This window comes from Rhinatrema bivittatum, chromosome 3 (genome assembly GCF_901001135.1).
Source record: "Rhinatrema bivittatum chromosome 3, aRhiBiv1.1, whole genome shotgun sequence".
Lineage (NCBI taxonomy): Eukaryota > Metazoa > Chordata > Amphibia > Gymnophiona > Rhinatrematidae > Rhinatrema > Rhinatrema bivittatum.
In genome coordinates this window covers 214,700,650-214,728,075 of record NC_042617.1, presented here as the reverse complement: position 1 = coordinate 214,728,075, position 27,426 = coordinate 214,700,650, and the positions used below count along the sequence as shown (strand labels likewise).

General features: G+C 42.6%; 2 protein-coding genes and 1 long non-coding RNA gene across 4 annotated transcripts in view; 2 read left to right on the top strand and 1 right to left on the bottom strand.

The window, feature by feature from the left end:
• LOC115087243 (unhealthy ribosome biogenesis protein 2 homolog) overlaps positions 1-12,507 on the top strand; it is a 253,889-nt gene extending 241,382 nt beyond the window's left edge. For both annotated transcript variants that reach the window (XM_029594182.1, XM_029594180.1), the window contains one exon: positions 9,607-12,507. In XM_029594182.1, coding sequence (XP_029450042.1) covers positions 9,607-9,804 — 198 coding nt within the window. In that variant the 3' untranslated portion in view covers positions 9,805-12,507. The remainder of the gene's footprint in view (positions 1-9,606) is intronic.
• On the bottom strand, positions 2-26,094 carry LOC115087244. The gene is made up of 3 exons (XR_003855469.1): positions 25,930-26,094; positions 1,157-1,303; positions 2-50 (listed from the first exon to the last, which is right to left on the bottom strand). It is a non-coding gene; the product is annotated as an uncharacterized LOC115087244 (long non-coding RNA).
• Positions 26,095-26,163: 69 nt separating this feature from the next.
• Positions 26,164-27,426, top strand: part of GALNT2 (polypeptide N-acetylgalactosaminyltransferase 2) — a 463,548-nt gene continuing 462,285 nt past the window's right edge. Inside the window, exon 1 of the mRNA XM_029594179.1 lies at positions 26,164-26,404. Coding sequence (XP_029450039.1) covers positions 26,306-26,404 — 99 coding nt within the window. The 5' untranslated portion in view covers positions 26,164-26,305. The remainder of the gene's footprint in view (positions 26,405-27,426) is intronic.

Here is a 27,426-nt window from a genome sequence, read left to right as displayed (position 1 = left end):
ACTCCACCCCCATCCTGGTATCGCGTGCGAGCAGCATGGAAAATGAGGCCCTATGTTCAAAAGAATATAGCCATTTAAGTGGCCAGACTGTTAAACAAAAAAAGTTCTTCACGGCCTAATGGTCTGAAGCATACAACACACCTAATATGTCAACCATGGGTCCTGCTAGGTCGAGCCTCCCCCATCCTTAACAGAAAGCATGGGTCTAATCTGCATGGAGCAGGAGGTACTACCCTTAACAAAAAGCAAGGAGATAATTTGCACAGAGCAGCGGTTACTCCCATGAGCAACTTGCTGGGTGGCTGGACCATTTGGTCTTTATCTAGCTGTCATTACTATCTTATGTTACCCCACACACACACATCTCCTTAAAGCATTTAAAAAATAATCAGGGCGATACAGTACAGTGCGCTCCGGCGGAGTGCACAGTTAACCCGCGTTTGGATGCGTGTTTTTGACACGCTAGATTTACCCCTTATTCAGTAAGGGGTAATCGCGCGTCAAAAACGTGTGGCCAACCCCACTCCCCCCCCCCAAAACTAATAGCGCCCGCAACATGCAAATACATTTTGATGGCCCTATTAGTTATTCCCACGCGACTCAGTAAGTGAAATGTGCAGCCAAGCCGCACATTTTACTTTCAGAAATTAGCGCCTGTCCAAAGATAGGCGTTAATTTCTGCCGGCACCAGGAAAGTGTATAGAAAAGCAGTAAAAACTGCTTTTCTGTACACCCTCCAACTTAATGTCATGGCAATATTAAGTCGGAGGTCCTTTGCCAGTACTCTGGAATATATGGTAGCATTGCACCATTCTCATGCTCCTGCCTGGTAAGTGCTAGTTAGCACTGCTTTAGTTTACCCACAGATCTCGGTCATTAAGTTCACTGCTTCGCCAGCACTTAAAGGAATGACCTCCTGACATGTCAGCTGGTCACATGTTTTCTCCCAAGGAGTATGGTAGCTGTTGTCTTGGTCACTGCATTTGTACCATGCATCTTGAGATATGAATCCGATTGGGATATATAGTCTTGGATCTGACATCCCTCTGCATGATGCTGATTGTTTACCCCTGCAGCAATAGCATTTTTAATAAGCACTCTGTTGGATACCATGTACCACTATTTTCACTCTTATGTTCAGCCCCGTATTGCTTACCATCTTTACTTTGTTGACCTGGTATCTTGGGACGCCAGCTGAGGGCATAACACTTGCCCATACTCATTTCTGCGGGCAGTTTGAGGTATGGTTAATCTATGCTCCGGGTCCAGTTATCATAGGGCAGATAGGCACGCCTTAGAGATCCTGGAAAGCAACGCCATAAACATGGCAAATATATCAGTGCATCTCAGGCCTTCCATCATGCATTCCAGTCATTCAGCCTGCAATTTCACAGCTGGGATGGCTTCCTGCAGCTCTTGCAACCTCGCAATTAAAGGTGTGGTTATCTTATCACAGGGTAATTGGACCCATTGTTTTCCTATATGGGAGCGCTATGCTTGCATCTCATTTATCTCAATATATTAATACATTTCTACTCTCTACCTGAGGCCTCCACTCACGAAGGTAGTGTTTATATTGGCTTGAGGAACGGGGTTGAAAAGAGCAATTCCGGTGGCTATTTATATTTATTTTATTTCAAATAAAAAAGATGCCTCAAACAAAACAGAAGGCTAAAGTCAGGGAGATGATTACATCTTCCCCTGTACTGGAACCTTCCCAGCCTCAGATACCTGCCTTTTTTACTCCTACAACAAGATCGAAACCGGAGGAAATGGCCGCTGTAAGTGCTGGTATTCAGCAAGAATCAGCCTTAATGACCAAAACATCTTGGAGCCCCTAGTACTCATCCACCTCTTCAAATCTCCTCAGACTTTTTAAAATTATAATCTGAAATACAAGAGAAGGGAGAAGGAGCCTCAACTATAGTGGGAGAGTTGGAATCGAGATACACAGGGAGTTCACTTTCATATTTGGATAAGCCAGCAGTAATAACATTCGACTCTCTTTGGGTTGCTATTAAATCTTTAGAGTCAGCAGTAATAAATTTAACTAAAGTAACAGTGAACTTAAATCAACGCTTTAATAACATTGAAGCTTTAATATCTAACTCTGATGTTAAAATGGAGTGGGTGGAGAAGAGATTAGATAAAATGGAAAACTGGCAGCAAAGATTTTCAAGAACCGAGATAGTCTATGATAAGAAGCTTGAAGTGATAGAAAATACACTTAAATATTTTAAACCTTAGAGTATTAAATTTTCCAATGCATCATTTAATCTGAAACTTCTAGGTTAAACTTCCAGGTTAAAGCACCTTTTAAGCTTTAACCCGTACGCTCTTTGGTAATACGTTGTAATACGTTATAATTTCTTCCTGCCTTATCTTCCTTCCAGCTTGTTGCAAGCTTCCAAGTTCTCCTCCCCTGTTGATTGTAACTTTGACTTATTCCTACCTATTGTTATCTTCGTTCACTTGAATTGTTACTCCAGTTATACCCCTTGTTAAATGTAAACCGATCTGATATGGTTATTTACTATGAAGGTCGGTATATAAAACTGTTAAATAAATAAATTTAGCAAATGCATAGCTTATCTCAGATCTTCAACAGCTGATAGGGGCCAAGGGCCTGCCTTCATCGTGGGGCTGGTGGCGGCCAGGCCTCGACAACAAATCAGGTGGTATGAACAGCCAAGGGTGAATAGTGACGCCCAGCCACTAGAGTCTCCCCGTCTCCTTCCTGTAGTATTGGTGCAAATCTGCTCCAACCTCTGTGGCTCTAGACAGCCTTTTCTTTACACTATTATTCTTTACAGCTATTGCATTGTTGGTGTACTTTGCATAGCTCAGACTGCGGCACTGAAGTGTGGAGTATTGATATTGATTCTTAGTAGTGGAAAAGAGGTAGAATAAATTAAAGAAACTTAAAAAAAAAAACCCTCACCTAACAGTAGCCAGCTTGTCTTGGGGTAGGGCTGATCCAATCAATAGCAGACAGATACTCCTGAGCACAGCAGGGAGAAGTGCCAACTGTTTAATTCCCTCCCAACCTCTCCAGCATGTATTCTTCTAATATAGTCTGCCTGGGATACATAATTGGTAACAAGATAATTTGGTAATTCTTAGGTGTTCTGCATCGAATCAGTTGAGCAAAATGAGAACTATCCAATGTAACAATTGTGGAGCCTTTGAGGCAAATCATCTGGAAACTTAGGGCTTGCCCCATTTATTCAGAATTCCTTCCATGAAAAAGGAGTTGGCTCACTTTAAAGCTGAATTAGCTGCAATAAAGGAAGTATCAGCAACCATCAAGAAATCCTCACCCACTTTACAGTTTTCAAGAATCGTTTCCCCATTACCACAGAAAATTCAAAAGCCCAGAAAAAAAAGTGGTTTACAGTGGGCTCAGGATAAGACCTGTGACCCAAAGACACCCATTCTTCACAATTGTGCAGCCCACATGTCTCCACCCCCCCCCACACACACACACACACACACTTACACAGAGTGTACAGGAACCCAAAAACAAATGGATTACTGTGGGCTCTGATAGAGTAAGACCTGTGATGCAGAGACACGCACTTTCTCAAGTGACACAAGTACAAACTGCCTTTTCTGTATTAGATAATGAAAATGTTCTAGCGATGAAGGTTGAAGTAGTTATCTAAAAAGAAAGAAGAAACCCAAAGCACGCAGAAATTCCATAATACAATCAATAACCATTTAAAAAAAAAGCTCATTATGCTGGGTGGCTCAGTCATCAGAGGCACTGATTTGGGAACTCTTTTTGAGGGAACACTAGTTAAAAGCCTTCCAGGATCAACAGCCAGTAGAAATGATATACAGATAGTCAATGCAATCAAAGAAGAAAGTAAGGATTCTGAAGGTGATATCATCCATCTGGGAACCAATGACTTTACTAGAAACAGCATCCAAGTGGTACAGAGAGATTTCCAATCTCTGGCAAACCAGTTTAGTCACAAGGCGAAGACTATTGCCTTTTCTGAAGTGTTACCTGTTCATGGAAAGGGGAAAGAGAGACTAAGCCTCTTTTTGGGATCCTTTATAGTTCTTGAACGCTGATCTTTTTACCTTATTTTTGCAGCCACCTTTTTGAGAACCAAATTGGTTTCTTTTTCCTTGAACTTTTGTTTCCTTTTCTAACATATAGATTTAATTTAATTTAGCCCACAGTTGTTTCACCTCACCCATTTTCTCCCAGTCTTCAAGTTCTTCATCCAGGTACATCCCCATTTTGTCAAAGTCTGTATATTTGAAATTCAAAACTCGGGTTTTCATGTGACTTGGTATCTTATTTGAAATATGAAACCAAAAAGAGGAACACAGGAATCAATTTCTGGTGGAAATGAGGGAGACGAAGAAAGAACTCAGAAAAGCAAAAGGTCAAGTGGAAGAAAGGATTGCCCAGGAGATAAAGAGAGGTGACAAAACATTTTTCAGATGTATAAGAGAAAGAAAGAAAGCCCAAAGTGGTATAGTGAAATTGAAAGGTGACGAGGAGCAATGTGCCGAGACGAGGAAATGGCGGAAATATTTAAAAACTTCTTCAATTCTGTGTTCTCTAAAGAAGACCCTGGAGAAGGACTGTTGCTGGTATGGGCTAGACACAACTCCTTTTACAAAAGAGAATGTATGGGAAGCGCTAGGAAAACTGAAAGGCGGACAAGGCCATGGGGCCAGAAGAGATTCATCCCAGGATACGGAGGGAGCTCAGAGATGTGCTGACAAGTCTGTTGCATAACCTGTTCAATAGATCCTTGGAAATGGGAGTGATGCCGATTGATTGGAGAAGAGGGGGGGGCCCCGCTTCACAAGAGAGGTAGCAGACAGGAGGAAACTACAGTCTGGTTAGCCTTACCTTGGTGGTGGGAAAATTAATGGAGACTCTGCTGAAGGAAAGGATAGTGAACTATCTATTTTTATTTATTTATTTCAAAACTTTTCTATACCATCGCTAAGTTATATACCATCGCAACGGTTTACAAATAGGCACATAGACTAAAGGTAAGTAAATGTAGGATATCGTACATTCTAACAGGTGCCAATAAAGTTTGGTTACAATTTCATAAATAAAATCATTATTTGAGTAATGTTGGTCAAGTCCAGGTATATTATTGAGTTACTATCTCTTTGAGATATTACTTCTTAAATGTAGGATTGAGTAAATTCATTCTCATCTGCATTATCCTGTACTTTCATTCTGCAGCTAAGAGGATTGCAGGACCCGAGGCAACGTGGATTCACTGGGGAAGGTCTTGTCAGACAAACCTGGTTGATTTTTTTAATTGAGTGATTAAAGAATTGGATCGAGGAAGAGCACTCAATGTCATCTATTTGGATTTCAGCAAAGCTTTTGATACTGTTGTGAGCAAAGGCATGTGCAGTCGCTTGCTTGAACAAGATTGAGCCCTTAGGCCACAGCGTAACCCTAGGACAAGCTCCAGGGAACAAGCCGTGGTAGGCAAGGCATGTCCAGCACGGAGTCAGGAAACACTCGAACCTCCGCTGCCTATAAGTACTAAGGGAAAACCCAGCAATGCAATGCTGGTCTCTGTGGAAGCCCTCCGGCCACTCGAAGGCCCTTCCAGACCTGCCATTTAGGAATGGCGAGTATGTCAGTACAGATGGAGGTCGAGGACAATGTCTCTGGAACACAGGCATAGCTTGACGAAGGTACTGAAGGACTAGACGAAACGCTGGAACTGAAGAGGCAGACAAGGCACTGCTCCTCAGCGTGCCCTACATAGCCCCCCATAGGCTGGTCATGGACCACGCTGTCCCACTGTGCGCCCTACACAACCTGAACAGGCTGGTTGCAGAACATGCAGAGAGTGGGACTGGCTCAGGACTGAAACTCAGGAAGAGTGAGAAATCCGGGCAGCACTTGGAATGAAGATCAGGACTGGAACAGGGCTCCAAAGACCAGGAACAGGACTCCGGTTTGGATTCAGGTTCCAAGAGTTTGGGTTCAGATTCAGGCTTAAAATCAAGGGTGGTCTGATGGAGACTGGATTTTGCAGCGAGGAACAAGGCTGGTACACCCGGTCCCAGGAACTGAAGGAACTGGAACATCTGGAGACAGGAACTAACTAGACTGGATCATCAGGACACAGGAACTGAAGAGACTGGAATATCTGGCACAGGAACAGACAAGGACACAGGATCCGTCGAGAGTCCTGGAACAAACGAAGAACAAAGGAGCTCCCATGAAGAACACAGACCTTGAAGAAGCGATGATGGACCTCAGAAACCACCTGGAGAGACAAGCTGAAACAAGGAGTACAGGAGCAGGCAACTCCTTGCGAAGGCCCTGAGGAACTGGTGAAGAGCCTTTTTATAGGGTTGAAGATGCGACGATGGATGACATCATCAGTTGGGGCCGTGGGGCTTTTCCCGCCACTTGCCCTTTAAATCCTGAAGAGAGGCGCGTGCACGCGCCTATACAGGGGCCAGGTGGAGCAGTAGCAGCAGCGGTGTCGGCGGCACCCAGGCCGCGAAGAGGAGAGTGGCAGTGGCACTCCTGCAGCAAGGAGGATGGCGGCGGCGGTGGCATCCAAACTGCACAGGAGCGGCCGACTGCAGTGGCTCCCAGCCACGGGAAGCAGCAGGGCCAACATGGAAGGTGAGGAGCTGCTCGTGGTCAGGCCTACGGGCAGCATCGCAACAGATACAGTCAGGCATAGAAGGCTTGTGAATAAAATGAGAAGTTTGGAAGTGAGCGCCAAGGTAATGGTGTGGATTACAAACTGGTTGAAGGATAGAAGACAGCATGTGATGGTAAATGGAACCTTCTCTGATTAGAGAACGGTGTTAAGTGGGGTGCCATAAGGTTCGGTGTTGGGACCAGTTCTTTTCAGTATCTTTGTGAGCAACATTGCGGAAGGAAAGGAAGGTAATTTTGTCTATTTGCAGATGATACTAAGATCTGCAACAGAATGGACTCGCACAAAGGAGTAAAGAGAATTGGACATGATTTAAGGAAGCTTGAACAGTGTTCGAAGATATGGCAGCTGGGATTCAATGCCAAGAAGTGCAGAGTCATGCATCTGGGGTGCGGTAATCCAAAAGAGCTGTATGTGATGGGGGGGTGAAGGGCTGTTGGGCACGGACCATGAGAGGGAGTGATAGTGTCTAGCAATTTGAAGATGGCAAAGCAATGTGACGAGGCAATAGCTAAAGCCAGAAGAATACTGGGCTGCATAGAGAGAAGAATTACCAGTAAGAAGAAGGAGGTGATAATCCCTTTGTACAGATCCTTGTTGAGGCCTCACCTGGACTATTGTGTTTAGTTCTGGAGACCGTATCTCAAAAGTTACAGAGACAGGGTGGAGGCGGTCCAGAGAAGGGCAATCAAAATAGTGAGTGGTCTCCATCAAATGACTTATGAGGATAGGTTGAAGGATCTAAATATGTATACCCTGGAGGAGAGGAGGTGCAGGGAAGATATGATACAGACCTTTAGATACCTGAAAGGTTTTAATGATGCATGATCAACAACAAACCTTTTCCATTGGAAAGAAATCAGTAGAACTAGGGATCACGAAATGAAACTCCAGGAAGGACGACTCAGAAGCAATGTCAGGAAACATTTCTTAACGGAGAGGGTGGTGGATAACTGAAGGTGGTGAAGTAAAAAATTGTGAAAGAATTCAAAGGGGCATGAGATAAACACTGTGGATCCTTAAAGGCTAGAGGACAGAAATAAAAAAGGAGTGCATGGGTGTAACTTTCTGGTGTGGTGGTTACTACCCTTAACTAGTAAGTCTTCATACTGTTGATGCAACTCCATCATTGCTCTCGGCTTCAATGGCAGGGAGAAAAGAGGAAAAAGGGAATTAGAATCAGACAGCAACCAACAAGGACATTTAATTGTACAGTCTGGGAAAACAAATAAGCATGGGGGTAACTTGCTAATGTGGCTGTTGCTGCCCGTAAGCCTGAAACCTTTGATCCAACTCGGGTGTACATTTGTTCGCATTGGGTAGCGTGCACAAATGTACCCCGCGAGTGCAGGTTATAAAATCTGCCCCTCAGGGCATGGTAACTCTAACACAAGCCCTCGCTTTCCGTGGGTTCTCCACCAACCCAGCTGCAGCCATATCCAAAACCCCTAACGCTGCCTAGAAATGATGGCAGAAAAGAACCAAATGATTCATCCAGTCTGCCCAGAAAGCTTAAGGTAGCATCTACTGTGCCATACAAGTCCCTCCATACTTATCAGTTTCCCAGACCATTCCTCGGAGGGAACTTTCCTTCCGCTCCCCCCCAAACCTTCCCCTCCCTTCCCCTATCTAACCCACCCCCCAGCCCTACCTAAATCCTCCCCCTACCTTTATTCTATTATTTACGCCTGCCTCTGGCACCTCTGGCAGACATAACTTGCACGCGCTGGCCAGCTGCCAGCGAGCCATTCTCCGGCACGGCCACTGTGCCGGAGGCCTCTGTCCCGCCCCGGACCGGCGCCATGCCCCCGCCCCCTTCCTGCCCCTTTTTCAAAGCCCCGGGACATATGCGCATCCTGGGGCTTGCACACGTTGCAGAACCTATGCAAAATAGGCTCGGCGCGTACAGGAACACGTTTTCGGGGTTACACGCATAACCCTTTGAAAATCTGCCCCTAAGTGTGCATGATAAGTGCGATTTTGAAATTTGATCAGGCAGTGAATACCAAGTGGATACTCCTGCTGCTACATTGCACACTCAAGTGTGAAAAACAGATGGGTGTTCTGCCACTGCATTGCATGGGTGGGTGAAAAATGAAGACAAATTGCCTGTCAAGTCTTCAGTTTTGACCACCTGGATTGACCTGCTCACCCTACAATACTTCTGCTGCATCTTAAGGGACTCCTGCTATAGTTACGGACCAAGACATTGTCGAAGGGGTGAGGCTTTGATGGCCCTGTGTCACCAAAGACAGAATATTAGCGTGATATGTAATGAGCTTTTCTGAACTGCAGCGAGGGCGTGGTCACCCTGTGGGGGCTGCAGATTATGTTTATGATGTTATTTTGTGTTATGTAATTTGATCTATGCCGCAATGCTGCGGACATATCCATGCAATAAAGATCTTTGTTCTCCCATAAAGTTGTGCCATAGAGCTTCATTCATGGCTTAAATAATTTAAATTAGAGAGGGAGTTAGGTGGATGATAGTGGAGGGGGAAGGAAGGGTAGAATCGGAGATTAGATGGATTTGAGGAAGGAGGCAAGTATGCACCTGACATAGTTGTGTCAAATTTTAAATATCTGTTTAAACATTTATTAAGGAGCATTGTAGTATTTGGGAGTGGGTATCAAATTGACATGCCTCCCTGTTTGCCAAAATGTCTCATTAAGCCTTGCACTAAAGTACCAGACTTTATCTACAGACAGGTGTTACTTGCTATGTTTTACTGCCAGGAAACAGTCATATTTATTTTGTTATAATAAGGAAAAATGCCACATTTATATATTTCTGAAAATACTTGTTACAGCATTAGTGACTCCAGGTCAGAATTTTAGATAAGAAAACAGATGGGACATTGTGATGAGAATTACACTTTTGGGCTTTACAGTAGTAACGTGTATGTGTGTTTGGTGTTTCTTCTAGGTGACCTTGCACCCAGCTGTGAAAAAACATCTGAAAGAAGGAATATACCACATCTTGGACCTTTGCATTGAAAACGACATTAAGTTTTTAAATGCATCTTTGCAGATGGGAGTCAGAGAGGTCTTTAAGGAATTGCACAATGATTATCTCCATTATCACAAAATGAAAAATCAAGGAGATAAAAAATACACGGCTTGAAGTGTAATCCATATTATCTTGTTGTTGTAATCATATTATTTCTGCTTGAAATGACAATCTCTCAATTTATATAACAGTGTCATTTCAAAGAATGTTTGTACATGTGTATATGTAATTTACAATGCGGGCACTACTGGAAATGGGCTTTTTGAAAACTGCTCACTCTTTTTGCAGGTAAAATCAACAATGTGCATATTTTTACTGACAGTGGTTGGAGGGTCAGTTTGTACATTTCAGTATAGGGTAGACATTTCAGTACTGAATACTCGGGATTCATGGGATACACAGGCAGAATAACATCTACAATAAAACAGTATGTACAATATAGTGCCTAAAGGGTTAAAGTACCAACCTCTCGGACTTCACTTGAACAGCAATTAAATTTTCCAGTCCTCCCTTATTTCATCTCTTCACACTTTCCAAAACACCATTAACTGGAATGACAATGACAACATAGATCTTCCATCCCTCAATACTCATTACCAAGGAGCTTACCCAAAATACCAGTTCCTCTCCTCTCCCAAGGACAGGCAAATCACATTCTCTCAGATTCCTCTTCCTTTTAAACGTCAGACTCTCCCCCATATCTTACACACCATTCTCACATTCCCCACTCACTGAATGCCTCAGGCAACTGGCAACTGTTCACTCTAGGTCCTAGTCCTTATCCCTCTCCCAGCAGTGTGCAGGCTTCCCCAGTCTCCTTCACACTCTGGATCTCAATGGGGCCCTCCTTGTACTGGATTAACCCCGTCTCCTCCTTTCTCCCAGCCAGTTTATCAGGGTCCTTGGGCCTTACCAGTGGGCTGGCTACTCCAGAGCAACTACATCCTGGAGGTCTCACTCGCCCAAACTCCAACCTAGAAAGGGCAACTCCTGCCAGAATGACCCAGACTTTAAACTTTTCCCAGGACACCTCGCAACCAATGAAAACTTTTAACTGAAGGGGACATGACACCACTCAGCACACCATACACAGATGTATTACAATATCCCAGTGACTACGATCCATTAATCTGACATCACACCATCTTCCATCCGGTGGTCACTTTGCAGTAATGCAGCTTCAAACATACAAACATTTTTCTAAATGTTTAGGTAATCAAAAACTCCTTGGTCTCCCCCATCTAAAACATCTGGAATGCCTAGAAGTGAAAAGGGCATAAATTTGGGGTATTCGCACATCTGATAATTCTGAGATGATTATATCAATTTCCAATCAATATCAATGAATGTAGTGATTTCACTGGAATGGATGTAGTTAACATACTAACTTGTAACCATGAATGGTAACTTAAATTAAAGTATAGATAATTTGAAAATTTGTGATTTATCTTCTGTATAACACAAAACATCTTAGCATCTTTTTTTGTCCTCTCTCTCTTGTGGTGCTTTTGGCAATTTTCACACTCTATCATATTTGCTGTATCTGACAAACTCCTAATAATAAAATATACACTGATTATTATGACATTTTTATATACCGACCACTGATGTACCCTGCACCTATTGTAAACCCAGATTCCACTAACACACTTTCATCTCCTCCGCTGGACTATAAATAAATGATGATCTCATGAAGAACATCTACTTATGGTGCCTAAGAAAAGAAGGGAACCTAGCATATAGAACCATACATTCAGGGGATGAAGATGACTGTAAACTGTAAATCCCCTGTATGTCATGAAGAGTTTTGAAGAGTCACAGAAGAAAGGGAGTAAAACACAGCCAAGCTCAAAGCATGGATACCTCATGCTTTGAAAGCATGTAGTATTCAAAAGAAAACGGAACCAAAGATAAATGCAAGATAGAATGCTCTAACACTCCATAAACAGACATGAAATCTTCCCATGAATGCCGGTATACAAAAATTCAATAAATAAATAAAATAGCACTACTACCCTTCTCACATATCGCCTTTCACCAAGGCACTTTATAGACCAATAGCTCAGTTACTATTGCCCAGTTACAATGATGTTCATTGTATTCACCTTGGAAACATGTATGGCTGAGCTGATCACCGAGGTGAGATTTGAAACTGCTGCTGACCACAGATTTCCATAGACATACAGGCTGAGCAGAAAGGTGCGTTCAGTTGAACGGACCTTTTTTGCCTGCACTTCAGCCCCCCACTTTCTGTGCAAAACTTACTCCCGATGCAGCAGAGTTATGGGCGGAGACAATGCATACTTCTAATCAGGAGTACTGCTTAGCACCCTCGCATGGAAATCCCATGTAAATGAGGGCATTAAACAGTACCTCCCCCCTTATCTGGTTAGTGCACATTTTTTAATGCCAGAAATTGAACTCCAGGTTAGAGCTGGAGTTAACTTTCCAATGCTACTGCACTGTCAATTAAAACCCCCTAAAAAAGGGGAAAATATGTTTTTTAATAGTTTTGAAATGTCTGCGGATAAGTACCGACTTATCCATCTATTTGGCAGAGGGTAACAGCTTTATCTGGATAAGTAGCGGTGACCCGCGCCAGATAGCCAGATAAATAGTAACTTATCTGGTTATCTGGCAGCAGCTTCCCGCTGCCAGATAGACGGATAAATTGGTATTTATCTGGGTATGTGGCAGTGATTAAGAACATAAGAACATGCCATACTGGGTCAGACCAAGGGTCCATCAAGCCCAGCATCCTGCTTCCAATAGTGGCCAATCCAGGCCATAAGAACCTGGCAAGTATCCAAAAACTAAGTCTATCCCATGCTACTGACGCTAGCAATAGCAGTGGCTATTCTAAGTCAACTTAATTAATAGCAGGTAATAGACTTCTCCTCCAAGAACTTATCCAATCCTTTTTTAAACACAGCTACACTAACTGCACTAACCACATCCTCTGGCAACAAATTCCAGAGTTTAATTGTGTGTTGAGTAAAAAAGAACTTTCTCCGATTAGTTTTCAATGTGCCACATACTAACTTCATGGAGTGCCCCCTAGTCTTTCTATTATCCGAAAGAGTAAATAACTGATCCACATCTACCCATTCTGGACCTCTCATGATTTTAAACACTTCTATCATATGCCCCCTCAGCTTTCTCTTCTCCAATCTGAAAAGTCCTAATCTCTTTAGTCTTTCCTCATAGTGGAGCTGTTCCATTCTCCTTATCATTTTAGTTGCCCTTCTCTGTACCTTCTCCATCGCAACTATATCTTTTTTTAATTGCGGCGACCAGAATTGTACACATTATTCAAGGTGCGGTCTCACCATGGAGCGATACAGAGGCATTATGACATTCTCCGTTTTATTCACCATTCCCTTTCTAATTCCCAACATTCTGTTTGTTTTTTAGACCGCCGCAGCACACTGAACCGACGATTTCAATGTGTTATCCATTATGACGCCTAGATCTCTTTCTTGGGTGGTAGCTCCTAATATGGAACCCAACATTGTGTAACTATAGCATGGGTTATTTTTCCCTATATGCATCACCTTGCACTTATCAACATTAAATTTCATCTGCCATTTCGATGCCCAATTTTCCAGTCTCTCAAGGTCTTCCTGCAATTTATCACAATCTGCTTGTGATTTAAGTACTCTGAACAATTTTGTATCATCTGCAAATTTGATTACCTCACTCGTCGTATTTCTCTCCAGATCATTTATAAATATATCGAAAAGTACTGGTCCCAATACAGATCCCTGAGGCACTCCACTGCCCACTCCCTTCCACTGAGAAAATTGTCTATTTATTCCTACTCTCTATTTCCTGTCTTTTAGCCAGTTTGTAATCCATGAAAGGACATCGCCACCTATCCCATGACCTTTTACTTTTCCTAGAAACCTCTCATGAGGAACTTTGTCAAACGCCTTCTGAAAATCCAAATACACTACATCTACTGGTTCACCCTTATCTACATGTTTATTAACTCCTTCAAAAAAGTGAAGCAGATTTGTGAGGCAAGACTTGCCTTGGGTAAAGCCATACTGACTTTGTTCCATTAAACCATGTCTTTCTATATGTTCTGTGATTTTGATAATTAGAACACTTTCCACTATTTTTCCTGGCACTGAAGTCAGGCTAACCAGTCTATAGTTTCCTGGATCGCCCCTGGAGCCCTTTTTAAATATTGGGGTTACATTAGCTACCCTCCAGTCTTCAGGTACAATGGATGATTTTAATGATAGGTTACCAATTTCTACTAATAGGTCTGTAATTTCATTTTTGAGTTCCTTCAGAACTCTGGGGTGTATGCCAAACGGTCCAGGTAATTTACTACTCTTCAGTTTGTCAATCAGGCCTACCACATCTTCTAGGTTCACCGTGATTTGGTTCAGTCCATCTGAATCATTACCCTTGAAATCCTTCTCCAGTACAGGTACCTCCCCAACATTGCTGCCGCTACTTATACCATACCTTCCTTTCCTGCCAAATGCACATTTTAAAGTCTGAGTTAAAAAAAAATGTGGGCATTAAAACTGTGTGCTAAAAAGCAGTATACATTTTCTTACCACACAGATTACTGTATTGACCTGTTAGTAAGCAGATGCTTTAGACAGCCATGCAATCTATTGAAAATAAGTAGGTAGATAGAAAGACAGCCATCCAGCAGAACCATACATCACTGAGGTTATAAACATTAAGTCTAGACTGGAGAATAAAAGGAGCTTCTGATGGAATAGTGCACTTGAATTTCTCTTGTAAATGCTTGGCTTTATAATTCAGCTGAAATAAGAACAGAATGCAGGTATATATGTAAGAAGGGTGAACCTGTGACTTGATTTGAAAACTTTAAGCTCAATATACAGGATTCAGCAAAGAATTCCTCAACTTTTTACAAATGTACTGCATAAAACGTTGACTTCTAAAACGTGAAGAATGAACAATTGTTATATTTTATATTTCTGTGCCATTTCACTCTGAAATGCCCCAGATAGTAGATACTAAGGGCTCAATATTCAAAAAGCCAGTTTAAGTAGATTAGCTGGATAAGACTTATCCAGCTAACTTCCAAGGGAACCACCTTTTTGTTCCCCTCTTCCGCCAGAATACAGACGTGACCACCCCATCACCCCACTAGGGCTTCACCTTACCATCTCCCTGAATGCTGAATTGGCCCTGATGGGACCCACCTACCCCCTTAAAGGTCCAGGAAGTGAAGTTTGGGATAGGATGGAGCACTTATCCAACTTGCTCTATTGGTGTCAACTGTCAAAATGATGGAATATGCTCCTTTACCCTTCACATGATGGGCAATGGAGTATAGAAGGTTGCCAGGAATTATTTTCTCAGTTGGTAGCAGTGAGACAGTTTGTAAGAGTGTTCCATCCTGCCCCAAACTTTGTTTCCTGGACAGCCAAGGGGGTAGGCAAGGGGATGAGAGGATCAACCCTGTTGAAGCCATTTCTACACTCAAAAAGGTTAAGGCCTATGGCTGCAATGGAAAGGTAAAAGATGTAGGGGATAAGTCATAGGCAGATTCTGCACTCAGTGGAGGAGGGGGGGAAGAGGGGAGATCTGAACCCCCATAAGGGGAGGTGATTTTATTGAAGGAGAGCCCTCTCCTAGCGAGAGGAATTGGCCGGGACTGAGTCCGGGGTTTCAACCCCTTCGGGGCTGGATTCGGAGGAACAGCTGTGTGGACCCGCCCGCTGCTCCGCCCCTCCGTGAGGTCATCGTCAGGGGACGGAACTTGGTACCTATAAAAATTTAGACGCTACGGCGCTGCGGTGGAGGTGATTTCTTTGAAGGAGAGCCCTCTCCTAGCGAGAGGAATTGGCCGGGACTGAGTCCGGGGTTTCAACCCCTTCGGGGCTGGAGTCGGAGGAACAGCTGTGCGGACCCGCCCGCTGCTCCGCTCCCCATGAGGTCATCGTCGGGGGACGGAACTTGGTACCTATAAAAATCTAGACGCTACGGCGCGCAGCCGTCGGCGCGCTGCCTAAGCCACGCGCCCCTCTTGAAAATTTTCTTCTTGATAAAATAATACTTTTATGGGCAGGAAGAGGAAAGTGAAGGTTTGGACCTCATCTCCAGGACTGCCTGTGAGGGGGCCTATGGACTCTCATGTTGCAAGAGGGGTGAGGCAAACTAATTTAAGATCAATTCCTGATATTTCCTTTTCTTCGGGATCTCCTGAGGCCCTTGAGGCTCAAGGGCCACTGCAGATGTCTCAACCAAGTATGGATTCAGCTTCATCCACACACCATAAATTTCTTGGACTAAGAGATTTGGTTAAAATTAATAAAGATGATATACTTTCTTCCAACTTAGAAAATGCTGGGCAACAATTAGGTCCGAGACCGCAAGAAACGGTCATCGTGCCTAGTGTTCCCCAGAATATTACCTTACGGGATGTGTGGGTAGCTGTAGATAATCTTCAGAAAATTATGTCAAACTCAATGGAGCAGAATAGAACAACTATTTCTGAAATTAAAAACGTAATGGAAGGACATAGTAACCGTTTGGTATATGTAGAAGAGCAATCAAAGGCTATGTCTTCTCAGATAGAAATACTAAAGGAAGTAAATAATTCTTCAATAAAAGATGGTATAGTTATTCATCGGCAGATGGAAATTCTGGAAAATCAAAATCGGTGCAGAAATTTAAGGTTATTGAATTTCCCTGAAACCAGATTAATATCTGCCACTGAATTACTTAAAAAGTATCTTTCTGAAGTTGTATCTATTACAGCAATAGATGAGACAAGTATATCTAAGATATACTATGTCCCTAAGACAAGGTTAAGGACACAAGAGGGTCAGGAGGATATGGATATTGTCCAACACTCTCCAATTTTGACCTCATTTTTGGAAGCCTCTCAAGATGACATATCCTTAAGATGTACTTTATTAGTAACCTTTTGTAGAGAGAGAGACAAGAACTTGGTTTTGCAAAAATATTTTGAAAATAAAGATTATAACTTTTGTGGACAATGGATCCAGATTTTCCCTGATGTTGCCAGAGCAACTCAAGTAAGGCGTAAGCAATTCTTGACACTTAAGGCTAGAGTGCAGGCCCTAGGGGCAACATTCTATTTAAAATTCCCTTGTAAGTGCTCGGTGTTGTATCAGAAGAATAAATTCATCTTTCAGGATCCCCCCACTTAGAGTCCTTTTTGTTGGATAAAGAACAAGTGTTGAGAAATGGTTCTGCAATAAATTGATATACTCTCCTTTTCTGTAAGATATGTTTACAGATTTATTATGAATTTACCAGTTGTGTTAGACCTCCCATAATGTGGTCCAGATATTACTGTATTGATAATATTATGGTAAAAGCATGCTTGTTATGATTTTGTGTTTTAAATACAGAATATTTGCCTGTGTTTTTTACAATGTTATAATTGTCTAAAAAACTTAATAAAATATAAATAAAAAAAAAAAGAACCCCCATAAGAATTTGTGTTACTGTCTCCTGTAATGCAGATGCATTACTAGCAGCAGGAATACTGATGCATTACAAGTTGCAGTAAAACTGACTTGGCACAGTGTTCACGGTGTCTGCACTTCCTGAATCATCGGCACTAAACCACGCCCCCTTCAAACATCACAAGGGACGGCAAAGGAAAAACATTTTTAAAAGAATACCTTCTCCCTGGTGCCACTCTCCAACAGAAAAACAACAAGAAAGCAAAGGACACCTGAAAATTCACCCAGCAAAAGAAAAACGAAGCTTTTGAGGTATTCTACACTTCCTGAATCATCGGCACTAAGCCACGCCTCCTTCAAACGTCACAAGGGACAGCAAAGGAAAAAAATTTAAAAGAATACCTTTTCACTGGCGCCGTACGCCAAGCATCGCGTGCCTAAAGGAGCATGATCAAAGGAGCAGGCCCCTGATGCACCCCTTTACTCAGTCCCTTAAGCAATATCTCATTTACTAAACACAAAAATAACCTAATATTTTCACAATGCCCCTTGTAAATCAAATTTAAAAAATACCCATTTTATCTCACAATTATAACACAAAAACAGAGATAAAATATTCTAAGTATAGACCAAACAATCTTCTCACAATTCCCACCTTGCCCATTTCTTACATAACAAAGTTCACTCTCATAACATTAATCCTAATAAATGCTCAATCCATCTTTAAAAAATTACCAATTCTCCATGATCTCCTCATTGACTATCTCCCAGAAATTTGCTGCATCACAGAATCCTGGCTCAAAGATTCTGCTACAGTCCTGATAAATCAATTACCCAAAACACTATATGACATCTACTCGCTACCCAGAAAAAAAAAAAGAAAGGAGGTGGCCTTCTCTTTCTTGCTCTAAAGAAATATAAATTCATTTTTCACAATATCAAATCAATCCCTTCACTTGAAATAGCCCTTTATAAATCGAAATACCTACAAATTATACTATTATACGCTCCATCTGGTCTCTTAGAACACAACCCATCACCACTCATGGAAGCTATTACAAACAACATCAATATGAATAACCCAACAATTTTAGGAGATTTTAATTTACATGTTGACAAATCTCCCACCCCCCTCCAATTCTTGCCAACTCATGCTTAATAGTTTATTAGCAATCGGCTTCAAGCAAATAGTTAAATTACCAACACAAAAATCAGGACATCCACTTGACCTTATCTTCCTAAATGACAAAATTGAAATAAAAAAAACTACCTTCAGCCACAAATCTCCCATGGTCTGACGACAAACTTATCAAAACCAAACTTTGTTTAAGCACCTCACATCTTGAACATCATGATCAAGTCAAATGCATTGAATTTAACAAACTATGCTCCAGTGATGATTTAATTGAAATTTTACCCAAATATTTAAATTCATTAGACAAATCTGACATCAACTCTGCTGTGAATTCTTGGATCACATCACTACAGAAATAGCAAAGAACAAATTCCCAATCATCAAAAAAATAGTTAATCAAACATCTATATACAAAGCACCATGGTACACCCAAGAACTAAAAAAGAAATCAAGAAAATACTTAGATTGGCTGAATAAAAATGGAGAAAAAACCCAACAGATCAACTAAAAGCTAGATACAAAACTATTCTCCACATTTACAAAACAGATATCAACAAAGCCAAAAAAGGTTTCTATGCTGAAAGAATACACAATTACCAATTCAGACCCAGAGAACTCTTCACATATATCAAAGAACTTACTCAACATAACAAACCCCCTTTACCTAAAGACCACCAATTAATCACATCTGATTACTTTGCCACATTCTTCAGAGACAAAATAATCAACCTCATCATGAACATACCAACAATTAATGAAGATAATACATCCCTTCCAAACAAACTCAATTCAAAATGATCACTTTTCGATATTACATCTTCTACTGAAATTCAAAATATCTTCCAAAAAATGAATCCCACATTGTTACGATCCCGGTCACTAGACTAGTGACCGGGCACTTACCTCTCCTCGGTTCGCTGCAAAACCGCCAGGTTTGGGACCCTCCGGACCGCATGGCAGCGGCATCTCCACGAGGGAGACGCCGCCGGGAACTCCTCCCCTCAGCAGGGGAACGCGTGCGCGCAGGGACCGGCGTTTTCTGCTGCCAGCACCCGGATGTGCTGACACGCCCCTCATGACGTCAGACGCCGACCGGGGGATTTAAACAAGGCACTTTCCTCTCCAAAGTGCCTTGCAACGAGGTTCCTGCTTTGCAGTGCTAGTTGCCGTCGTTCCTGCTGGTTCCTGTTTCCCGCTGCCTGTTTGCCTGCCTGTCCCGACTCCTGCCTGGTTCCCGGACTCCTGCTTGTCTTCTGCTTGCCCTGACTCCGGTTTGTGACTCCGACTCCTGCTTGCCTTCTGCCTGCCCTGACTCCGGTTTGTGATTCCGACTCTTGCTTGTCTTCAGCCTGCCCAGACTCCGGTCCGTGACTCCGTATCCAGCTTGTCTTCAGCCTGCCCAGACTCCGGTCCGTGACTCCGTATCCAGCTTGTCTTCAGCCTGCCCAGACACCGGTCCATGACTCCGATTCCTGCTTGCCCGCCGCCTGCCAAGACTCCGGTTCGTACTTTTCTCCTGGGTTTCATCGCTTCCACCTAAGTCCCAGCGGTCCGGGTCCCTACGGGCTCCTCCCGGGGGGATCTCGGACTTCCAGGGTGAAGACTCCTAAGTCCTTGCAACCCGGGCTCCCACAGCTCCTCTGGAGGAGTCGCGGGTTTCCAGGTGAAGCTCCGTTTGCCCAGTGGGAGTTCTGCCTCCCGACTGTTCCCTCGGCTCAGTCGGCCTAAGGATCCACTTCCGGACTTCGTCCATCATAACACACATCACATTCAATTGATGCCATCCCAATAAAAATACTTATACTAATCTCCAACATTATCACTAAGCTAATTGCTGACATAGTAAATCTCTCATTAAATGAAGGCATTTTCCCTGACAAGTTAAAATGTGCTGTGATTAAGCCAACGTTCAAGAAATCTCACCTGGATCAATCTGACATCAATTACAGACCTATTTCCAACCTCCCCTTCATAGCCAAAATACTTGAAAAAATTGTCAATCAACAACTTTCAGAACATTTAGAAAGACATAACATAGTTTTCCCAGCACAGCATGGATTTAGGAGCACTCAGCACAGAAACTCTTTTAATATCTCTCTCCAACACAATCTTAAGAAGACTAGATAATGGCCAAAAATTCATCCTCATACTGCTTGATATATTGGCAGTATTTGACACCATAAACCACAAAATTCTACCGAAAAGATTAAAGGAATTCGGTCTATGTGACATCACAATCAGTTGGTTCACTTCATACCTATCCAACAGGTCATATATGGTAAGAACTAATTACAAAGAATCCAGACCAGTATCACTTCCACATGGAGTTCCGCAAGGATCATATTTATCCTCTACACTTTTCAATATCTATTTACTACTTCTTTGTAAAATCCTCTCAGATCTTGAATTATCTTATTACATTTATGCTGATGATGTCAAAATTCTTATCCCGATAAATTATAACCTAACTAGCACACTAAACCTTTGGAACAATCACCTCACTACAATCCAACAATTACTAGTTCAAATGGCTCTCACTCTCAATCACAACAAAACAGAAATTCTTTATATATGCAACAAATCATCACCTGTATTTGACCTCCATCTCAACAATTATATAACTGACAAAAACATTAAATTCAACATAAGAGACCTAGGAATTAATTTGGATTCTGAACTAAATTTTAAGAAACACATTAACAACACAATAAAAGAGGGATTCTACAAACTTCAAGTACTAAAAAGGATCAAACCTCTCCTTCACCATCAAGATTATCGTATAGCTTTACAGTCCCTCTTATTTTCCAAATTAGATTATTGCAATGCAATATTCATTGGATTACCCGCTTCCACTGTTAAACCTCTTCAACTTCTACAAAATGCTGTGGCAAGATCACTTAACAACAACAGAAGATCAGATCATATCACCCCAGATCTGAAAGAACTGCATTGGCTGCCAATTACTTACAGAATTCAGTGTAAAACTTTATCATCCATAAAGCTGTATATAACAACGAGACAAAATGGATGGATACAATTCTTCAATTCAAAGTCCCAAAGAGAGATTTGCGCTCCACTAGCACTGGTCTCCTTGCAACTATGTCCTCAAAATTAACCCGCCTCAAATCAACAAGAGAACACACTTTTTCATTGGCCAGGCCACTTTTATGGAACACCCTCCCCACTGAACTAAGAACTGAGCCATCATCACAAACATTTAAAAAAAATTTAAAAACATGGCTCTTTAAGAAAGCATACCCAGCATAATAAGAAGAATCATCATCACCATTCTATTTAATATCTACTAATTATACTTTCTATATTTCCCTTACTCATCAATTAATTCTCCCTCTACTGTTTTGACTATCTCCTTTCTACTATTTATTACAATGTAACATTTTCTACTTCAATTGTCATGGTTGGCCTCAAAGGCCATGCATACTGTCACGGTCGGCCTCAAAGGCCTTGCGTTGTTTAGTGTGCCCTTGGGCCTCAGCCCGACCCCAGGCGAACCCAGGATCGACCCGAGGGTTGACGGCGTATTCCAGCGTGGCAGGCGGCTGACCCTCTGCCAGGCTTGCAAGCTCCCAAGGCCAACATCCGAGGATGTTGGAAGTTGAATGGTTTTCCGACCATTCCGAGCCCTTTCACACCTGCTGCGAACAGCATGGAGCAGCAGGCCTGGCCTGAGGTAGAGGGCAGTCAAGGACTTTGACACGAAGACAGGACAATGGTAGATATATATGGTAACAGAGTTCAGGTACTAGAACCAGACGAGCTGCACAAAGACTCAGGTACAGGAACTGCAGCAGGACTTGGGAATGAAGACATCAGGAACTGTAGCAAGACTCAGATACGAAGACATCAGGAATTGTAGCAAGACTCGGGTATGAAGACATCACAGAAGACACTTGGGCAGAACGACAGTTGCACAGTCTCTCAGGGTGCCCTACTCAGCCCACCCGCGGGACTGAGTCGCGGACCACCCTGTCCCACTGCGCGCCCTACACAGCCTGAAGGCTGGTCACGGATCACGAGGAGAGCGGGACGTGCGCAGGGAAGATCCAGGCGAAGAGGAACTCCGATGACAGGAACAGTGACATCCGAAGCTCCGCCGGCTGGAGGGACAGAAGCTCCAAGCGCAGGGACGAATCCCACCTGTTGGCCACTCCTAGGCCCAACAGGTCAGAAGGCCGGGAGCACACACGAAGACGCAGGGAAGAACATCCGGAAAAGCAGGAACATCAGGACATAGAGGATCATGGCAGGACATCAGGACGAAGATCAGGACAGGTACCTGGATGGGACATCTGGACGGAACATCTGGACAGGAACCTCAGGCACGAAGACAAGACAAAGAAAAGGAACTGAACAGGAACTCCATGGAGAAGACAGGAAGGCCTGATGGAGCTCTGGCAGGCAGGAGCCTCCAGAAGGAAGACACTCCGATGCAAGGCGAAGAACAGACTGACGAAGCAGCCCTATATAGGGCAGAGGCAGGAAGTCCACTTAGAGGTGGAGTCAGCCACACTTCCTGTGGCTGGCCCCTTAAATCAGGCAGAATGGGATGGTTCCTGGAACTACAACCCTTCAACTATAAAATATGACATAGGGCAGGAAAGGAAAATGCCAATGTGGATTTCTTGTCTAGAGAGGTGTCCCTGGTATAGACAGGTGTTCACCCGAATAAAGATGAGTTGAGTGTGAGGGTATGTAAGCGAGTGTACAGTAAACTCCCTCAAACCACCTTAAGGGATTGGCCACAGCTGTCTAGCCTAGTTCTCCTTAAGGATCAGCCCCTTGAGGATTCTGGGTGAAAGGAGGTTCCCTTCACCATGTTGCGGCAGTCAAAAAAGCAAACAATGTTAGGAATTATTAGGAAGAGAATGGTGAATAAGATGGAGAATGTCATAATGCCTCTGTAACGCCTCATGGTGAGACTGCACAGTGAATACTGTGTGCAATTCTGGTTGACATATCACAAAAAAGATATAGCTGCACTGGAGAAGGTATAGAGAAGAGCGACCAAAATGATAAACAGCTTCCCTATAAACATAAGAACATGCCATACTGGGTCAGACCAAGGGCCCATCAAGCCCAGCATCCTGTTTCCAACAGTGGCCAATCTAGGCCATAAGAACCTGGCAAGTACCCAAAAACTAAGTCTATTCTATAGTTCTTATCCAATGCTTTTTTTAACACAGCTATACTAACTGCACTAACCACATCTTCTGGCACAAATTCCAGAGTTTAATTGTGCGTTGCGTGAAAAAGAACTTTCTCCGATTAGTTTTAAATGTGCCACATGCTAACTTCATGGAGTGCCCCCTAGTCATTCTATTATCCGAAAGAGTAAAAACCGATTCACATCTACCCGTTCTAGACCTCTCATGATTTTAAACACCTCTATCAAATCCCCCCTCAGCCGTCTCTTCTCCAAGCTGAAAAGTCCTAACCTCTTTAATCTTTCCTCATAGGGGAGCGGTTCCATTCCCCTTATCATTTTGGTCGCCCTTCTCTGTACCTTCTCCATCGCAATTATATCTTTTTTGAGATGCGGCAACCAGAATTGTACACAGTTTTCAAGGTGCGGTTTCACCATGGAGCGATACAGAGGCATTATGACATTTTCCGTTTCTAATAATTCCCAACATTCTGTTTGCTTTTTTGACTGCCGCAGCACACTGAACAGACGATTTCATTGTGTTATCCACTATGATGCCTAGAACACTTTCTTGGGTAGTAGCACCTAATATGGAACCTAACATTGTGTAACTATAGCATGGGTTATTTTTCCCTATATGCATCACCTTGCACTTGTCCACATTAAATTTCATCTGCCATTTTGATGCCCAATTTTCCAGCCTCACAAGGTCTTCCTGCAATTTATCACAATCTGCTTGTGATTTAACTACTCTGAACAATTTTGTATCATCTGCAAATTTGATAACCTCACGTGTCTATTTTTTTCCAGATCATTTATAAATATATTGAAAAGTAAGGGTCCCAATACAGATCCCTGAGGCACTCCACTGCCCACACCCTTCCACTGAGAAAATTGTCCATTTAATCCTACTCTCTGTTTCCTGTCTTTTAGCCAGTTTGTAATCCACGAAAGGACATCGCCACCTATCCCATGAATTTTTATTTTTCCTAGAAGCCTCTCATGAGGAACTTTGTCAAATGCCTTCTGAAAATCGAAGTACACCTCATCTACAGGTTCACCTTTATCTAGTTTATTAACTCCTTCAAAAAAGTGAAGCAGATTTGTGAGGCAAGACTTGCCTTGGGTAAAGCCATGCTGACTTTGTTCCATTAAACCATGTCTTTCTATATGTTCTGTGATTTTGATGTTTAGAATACTTTCCACTATTTTTCCTGGCATCGAAGTCAGGCTAACCGGTTTGTAGTTTCCCGGATCGCCCCTGGAGCCCTTTTTAAATATGGGGGTTACATTAGCTATCCTCCAGTCTTCAGGTACAATGGATGATTTTAATGACAGGATACACATTTTTACTAATAGGTCTGAAATTTCATTTTTTAGTTCCTTCAGAATTCAAATTTTATTTCCTTCAGAGTGTATACTGGGTGGTATACACTCTGGGTTGTATACCACCCAGTCCAGGTGAATTGCTACTCTTCAGTTTGTCAATCAGGTCTACCACATCTTCTAGGTTCACCATGATATGGTTCAGTCCATCTGAATCATTACCCATGAAAACCTTCTCCATTATGGGTACCTCCCCAACATCCTCTTCAGTAAACATCGAAGAAAAATCATTTAATCTTTCCGCGATGGCCTTATCTTCTCTAAGTGCCCCTTTAACCCCTCGATCATCTAACGTTCCAATTGACTCCCTCACAGGCTTTCTGCTTCGGATATATTTAAAAAAGTTTTTACTGTGAGTTTTTGCCTCTATGGCCAACTTCTTTTCAAATTCTCTCTTAGCCTTCTTATCAATGTCTTACATTTAACTTGCCAACGTTTATGCATGATCCTATTTTCTTCTGTTGGATCCTTCTTCCAATTTTTTAATGAAGATCTTTTGGCTAAAATAGCTTCTTTCACCTCCCCTTTTAACCATGCCGGTAATCGTTTTGCCTTCTAAAGAAAGGCTAAAGAGGTTAGGGCTGTTCAGTTTAGAGAAGAGATGGTGGAGGGGGATATGATAGAGGTCTATAAAATCATGAAAGGACTTGAACAGATAAATGTGAATCGATTATTTACTTTTTCAGATAATACAAGGGCTAAGGGGCAGTCCATGAAATTATAAGTAGAGCATTTAAAACAAATCAGAGAAAAATTTTTTTCCATTCAATGCACAATTAAGCTCTGGAATTCATTGCCAGAGGATGTTCTTAAGGCAGTGCTGGTGGATATAAAAAACGTTTGGATAAGTTCCTGAGGGTGAAGTCCATAAACTGCTAGTAATCATGGTGATATAGGGAATAGAGACTGCTTATTACCGGCATCAGTAGCATAGGATTTATTTAATATTTGGATATTTGCCAGGTTCTTGTAAACGTGCATTGGTCATTGTTAGAAACGGAATGCTGGACTTGTGGACCCTTGATCTGTCCCAGTAAGGCAACTTCTCATGTTCTTATAAGCACCCTAATTCCTGACTCCACGCCAATAAAAGAAGCAGGTCGCATCTTGTTCGGCGATACCTTGCTCAGGACCGGAACCTAGACGAGCTCATCTTAGCTTTTCCACCTATCTCCCTCTTCGCTTACTGCAACGGTCTGTACAGAAATAAGTAGGAAATCAGACAAGCGACAAAAACCCAACAGCTTGCCGCAGCCATGCAAATATCAGTAGCTCCGCCTTCCAGCCCCTCGTCGTGGCGTGCGATTGGTCGAACGGCACGGCTCGCCCTTTGCCTTCTGACCTGGTGATGCTGCCTGGCCGGAAGTGCTAGGTAGAGGGATTGGTTATCGAGTCACTGTTACGGTAGGAAAGCGGGAGGTGCGCCTTCTAAGAATTCGGCATTTGGTGTTCTCGCCACCTCCGAATTTCTAGGTCGGAGGAGAATCGGTGCGGAGAATGCGGAGGAAGTCTCGAATCTTGCTCTGTTTTGCGTTCCTTTGGGTGTTGGGGATCGCTTACTACATATACTTGGGAGCTGCGCTTACCGGCAAAAAGGTAACAGGGCAGCATCGAACTGATTGCTATTCCTTTCGTTCCTTCTTTGTAATGATTGTTTTATAATGAGGGATAAGTTAACTGTTCCTGTCTCACCCCCTAAACGCAGTGAGGAGCAGCGTGCGAGAAACGAATGATGGCTTAATCTCAATTTTTGCTTTACTGAGTATGATACAACTGAAGAGGTTTGTTTTATGTAACGTGAAAATACCATTCTTTAAAAACAAAGAGGAAAAAATGTACGCTTTCCAGGTTGTGTCTCTGTCTTATGGGACAGCGTAGGAATGAAAATAATAATAAGGTTGTTATTAGAGATATTGATCCTCCGGCAAGAGCCGCATCACAGCTCCATAGGGTGGGGGCAGGTAAGCCATCGTCGATTTTGATCACAGTATTTTATAGAAAGATAAACAAGTTCCTGGTCCTTTTTAGTGGATTGTCCCAATATTCTTCATCAGGCAGTGTAATTCTCTCACCTAGTCGTTCTAGTGTCAGCTGAAACTGATTTGCTACCCTTCGTGTCTGTGTATTGACTTGAATTAAACCGGTAGCCAGATAACTTCGTTTATGTGTATTTTGCGAGTGGAAAGATTTCATTCATCTATTTGGTATAAGTAGAAGGGGATATGATGTGCGATCTTGCAGCTGAGGCCATGCAACTCTTTAGCATTTTTCTCAGGGATGCCACTTTCCTTCAGGTGTGGTCTTCCTTATCCGTTTTGTGGTCTGTCGTGCTGTTCTGGAAATGGAGTGCTTCCTTGCAGAAATGGTTTCTAGATGTTTGAATCTGTTAATTAGAAAATAAGTGTAGCCGTGAAGTCCATTTTTGGTGCTTACTATTTTTTTGATTTCCTCCTCCTCCTGGATGAGTCAGAGGGTCCTTTTAAACCCTGAAGCAAGCATTGAAGTTAATATTTAAAATTTTGAACTGCAGACTCGTGTCTTTGTTTAACAGAGTAATAATGATTTGGCAAGTACGTGGTGTTCTTTGTGTGCATTTGTACTGTAATTCCCATATTGTC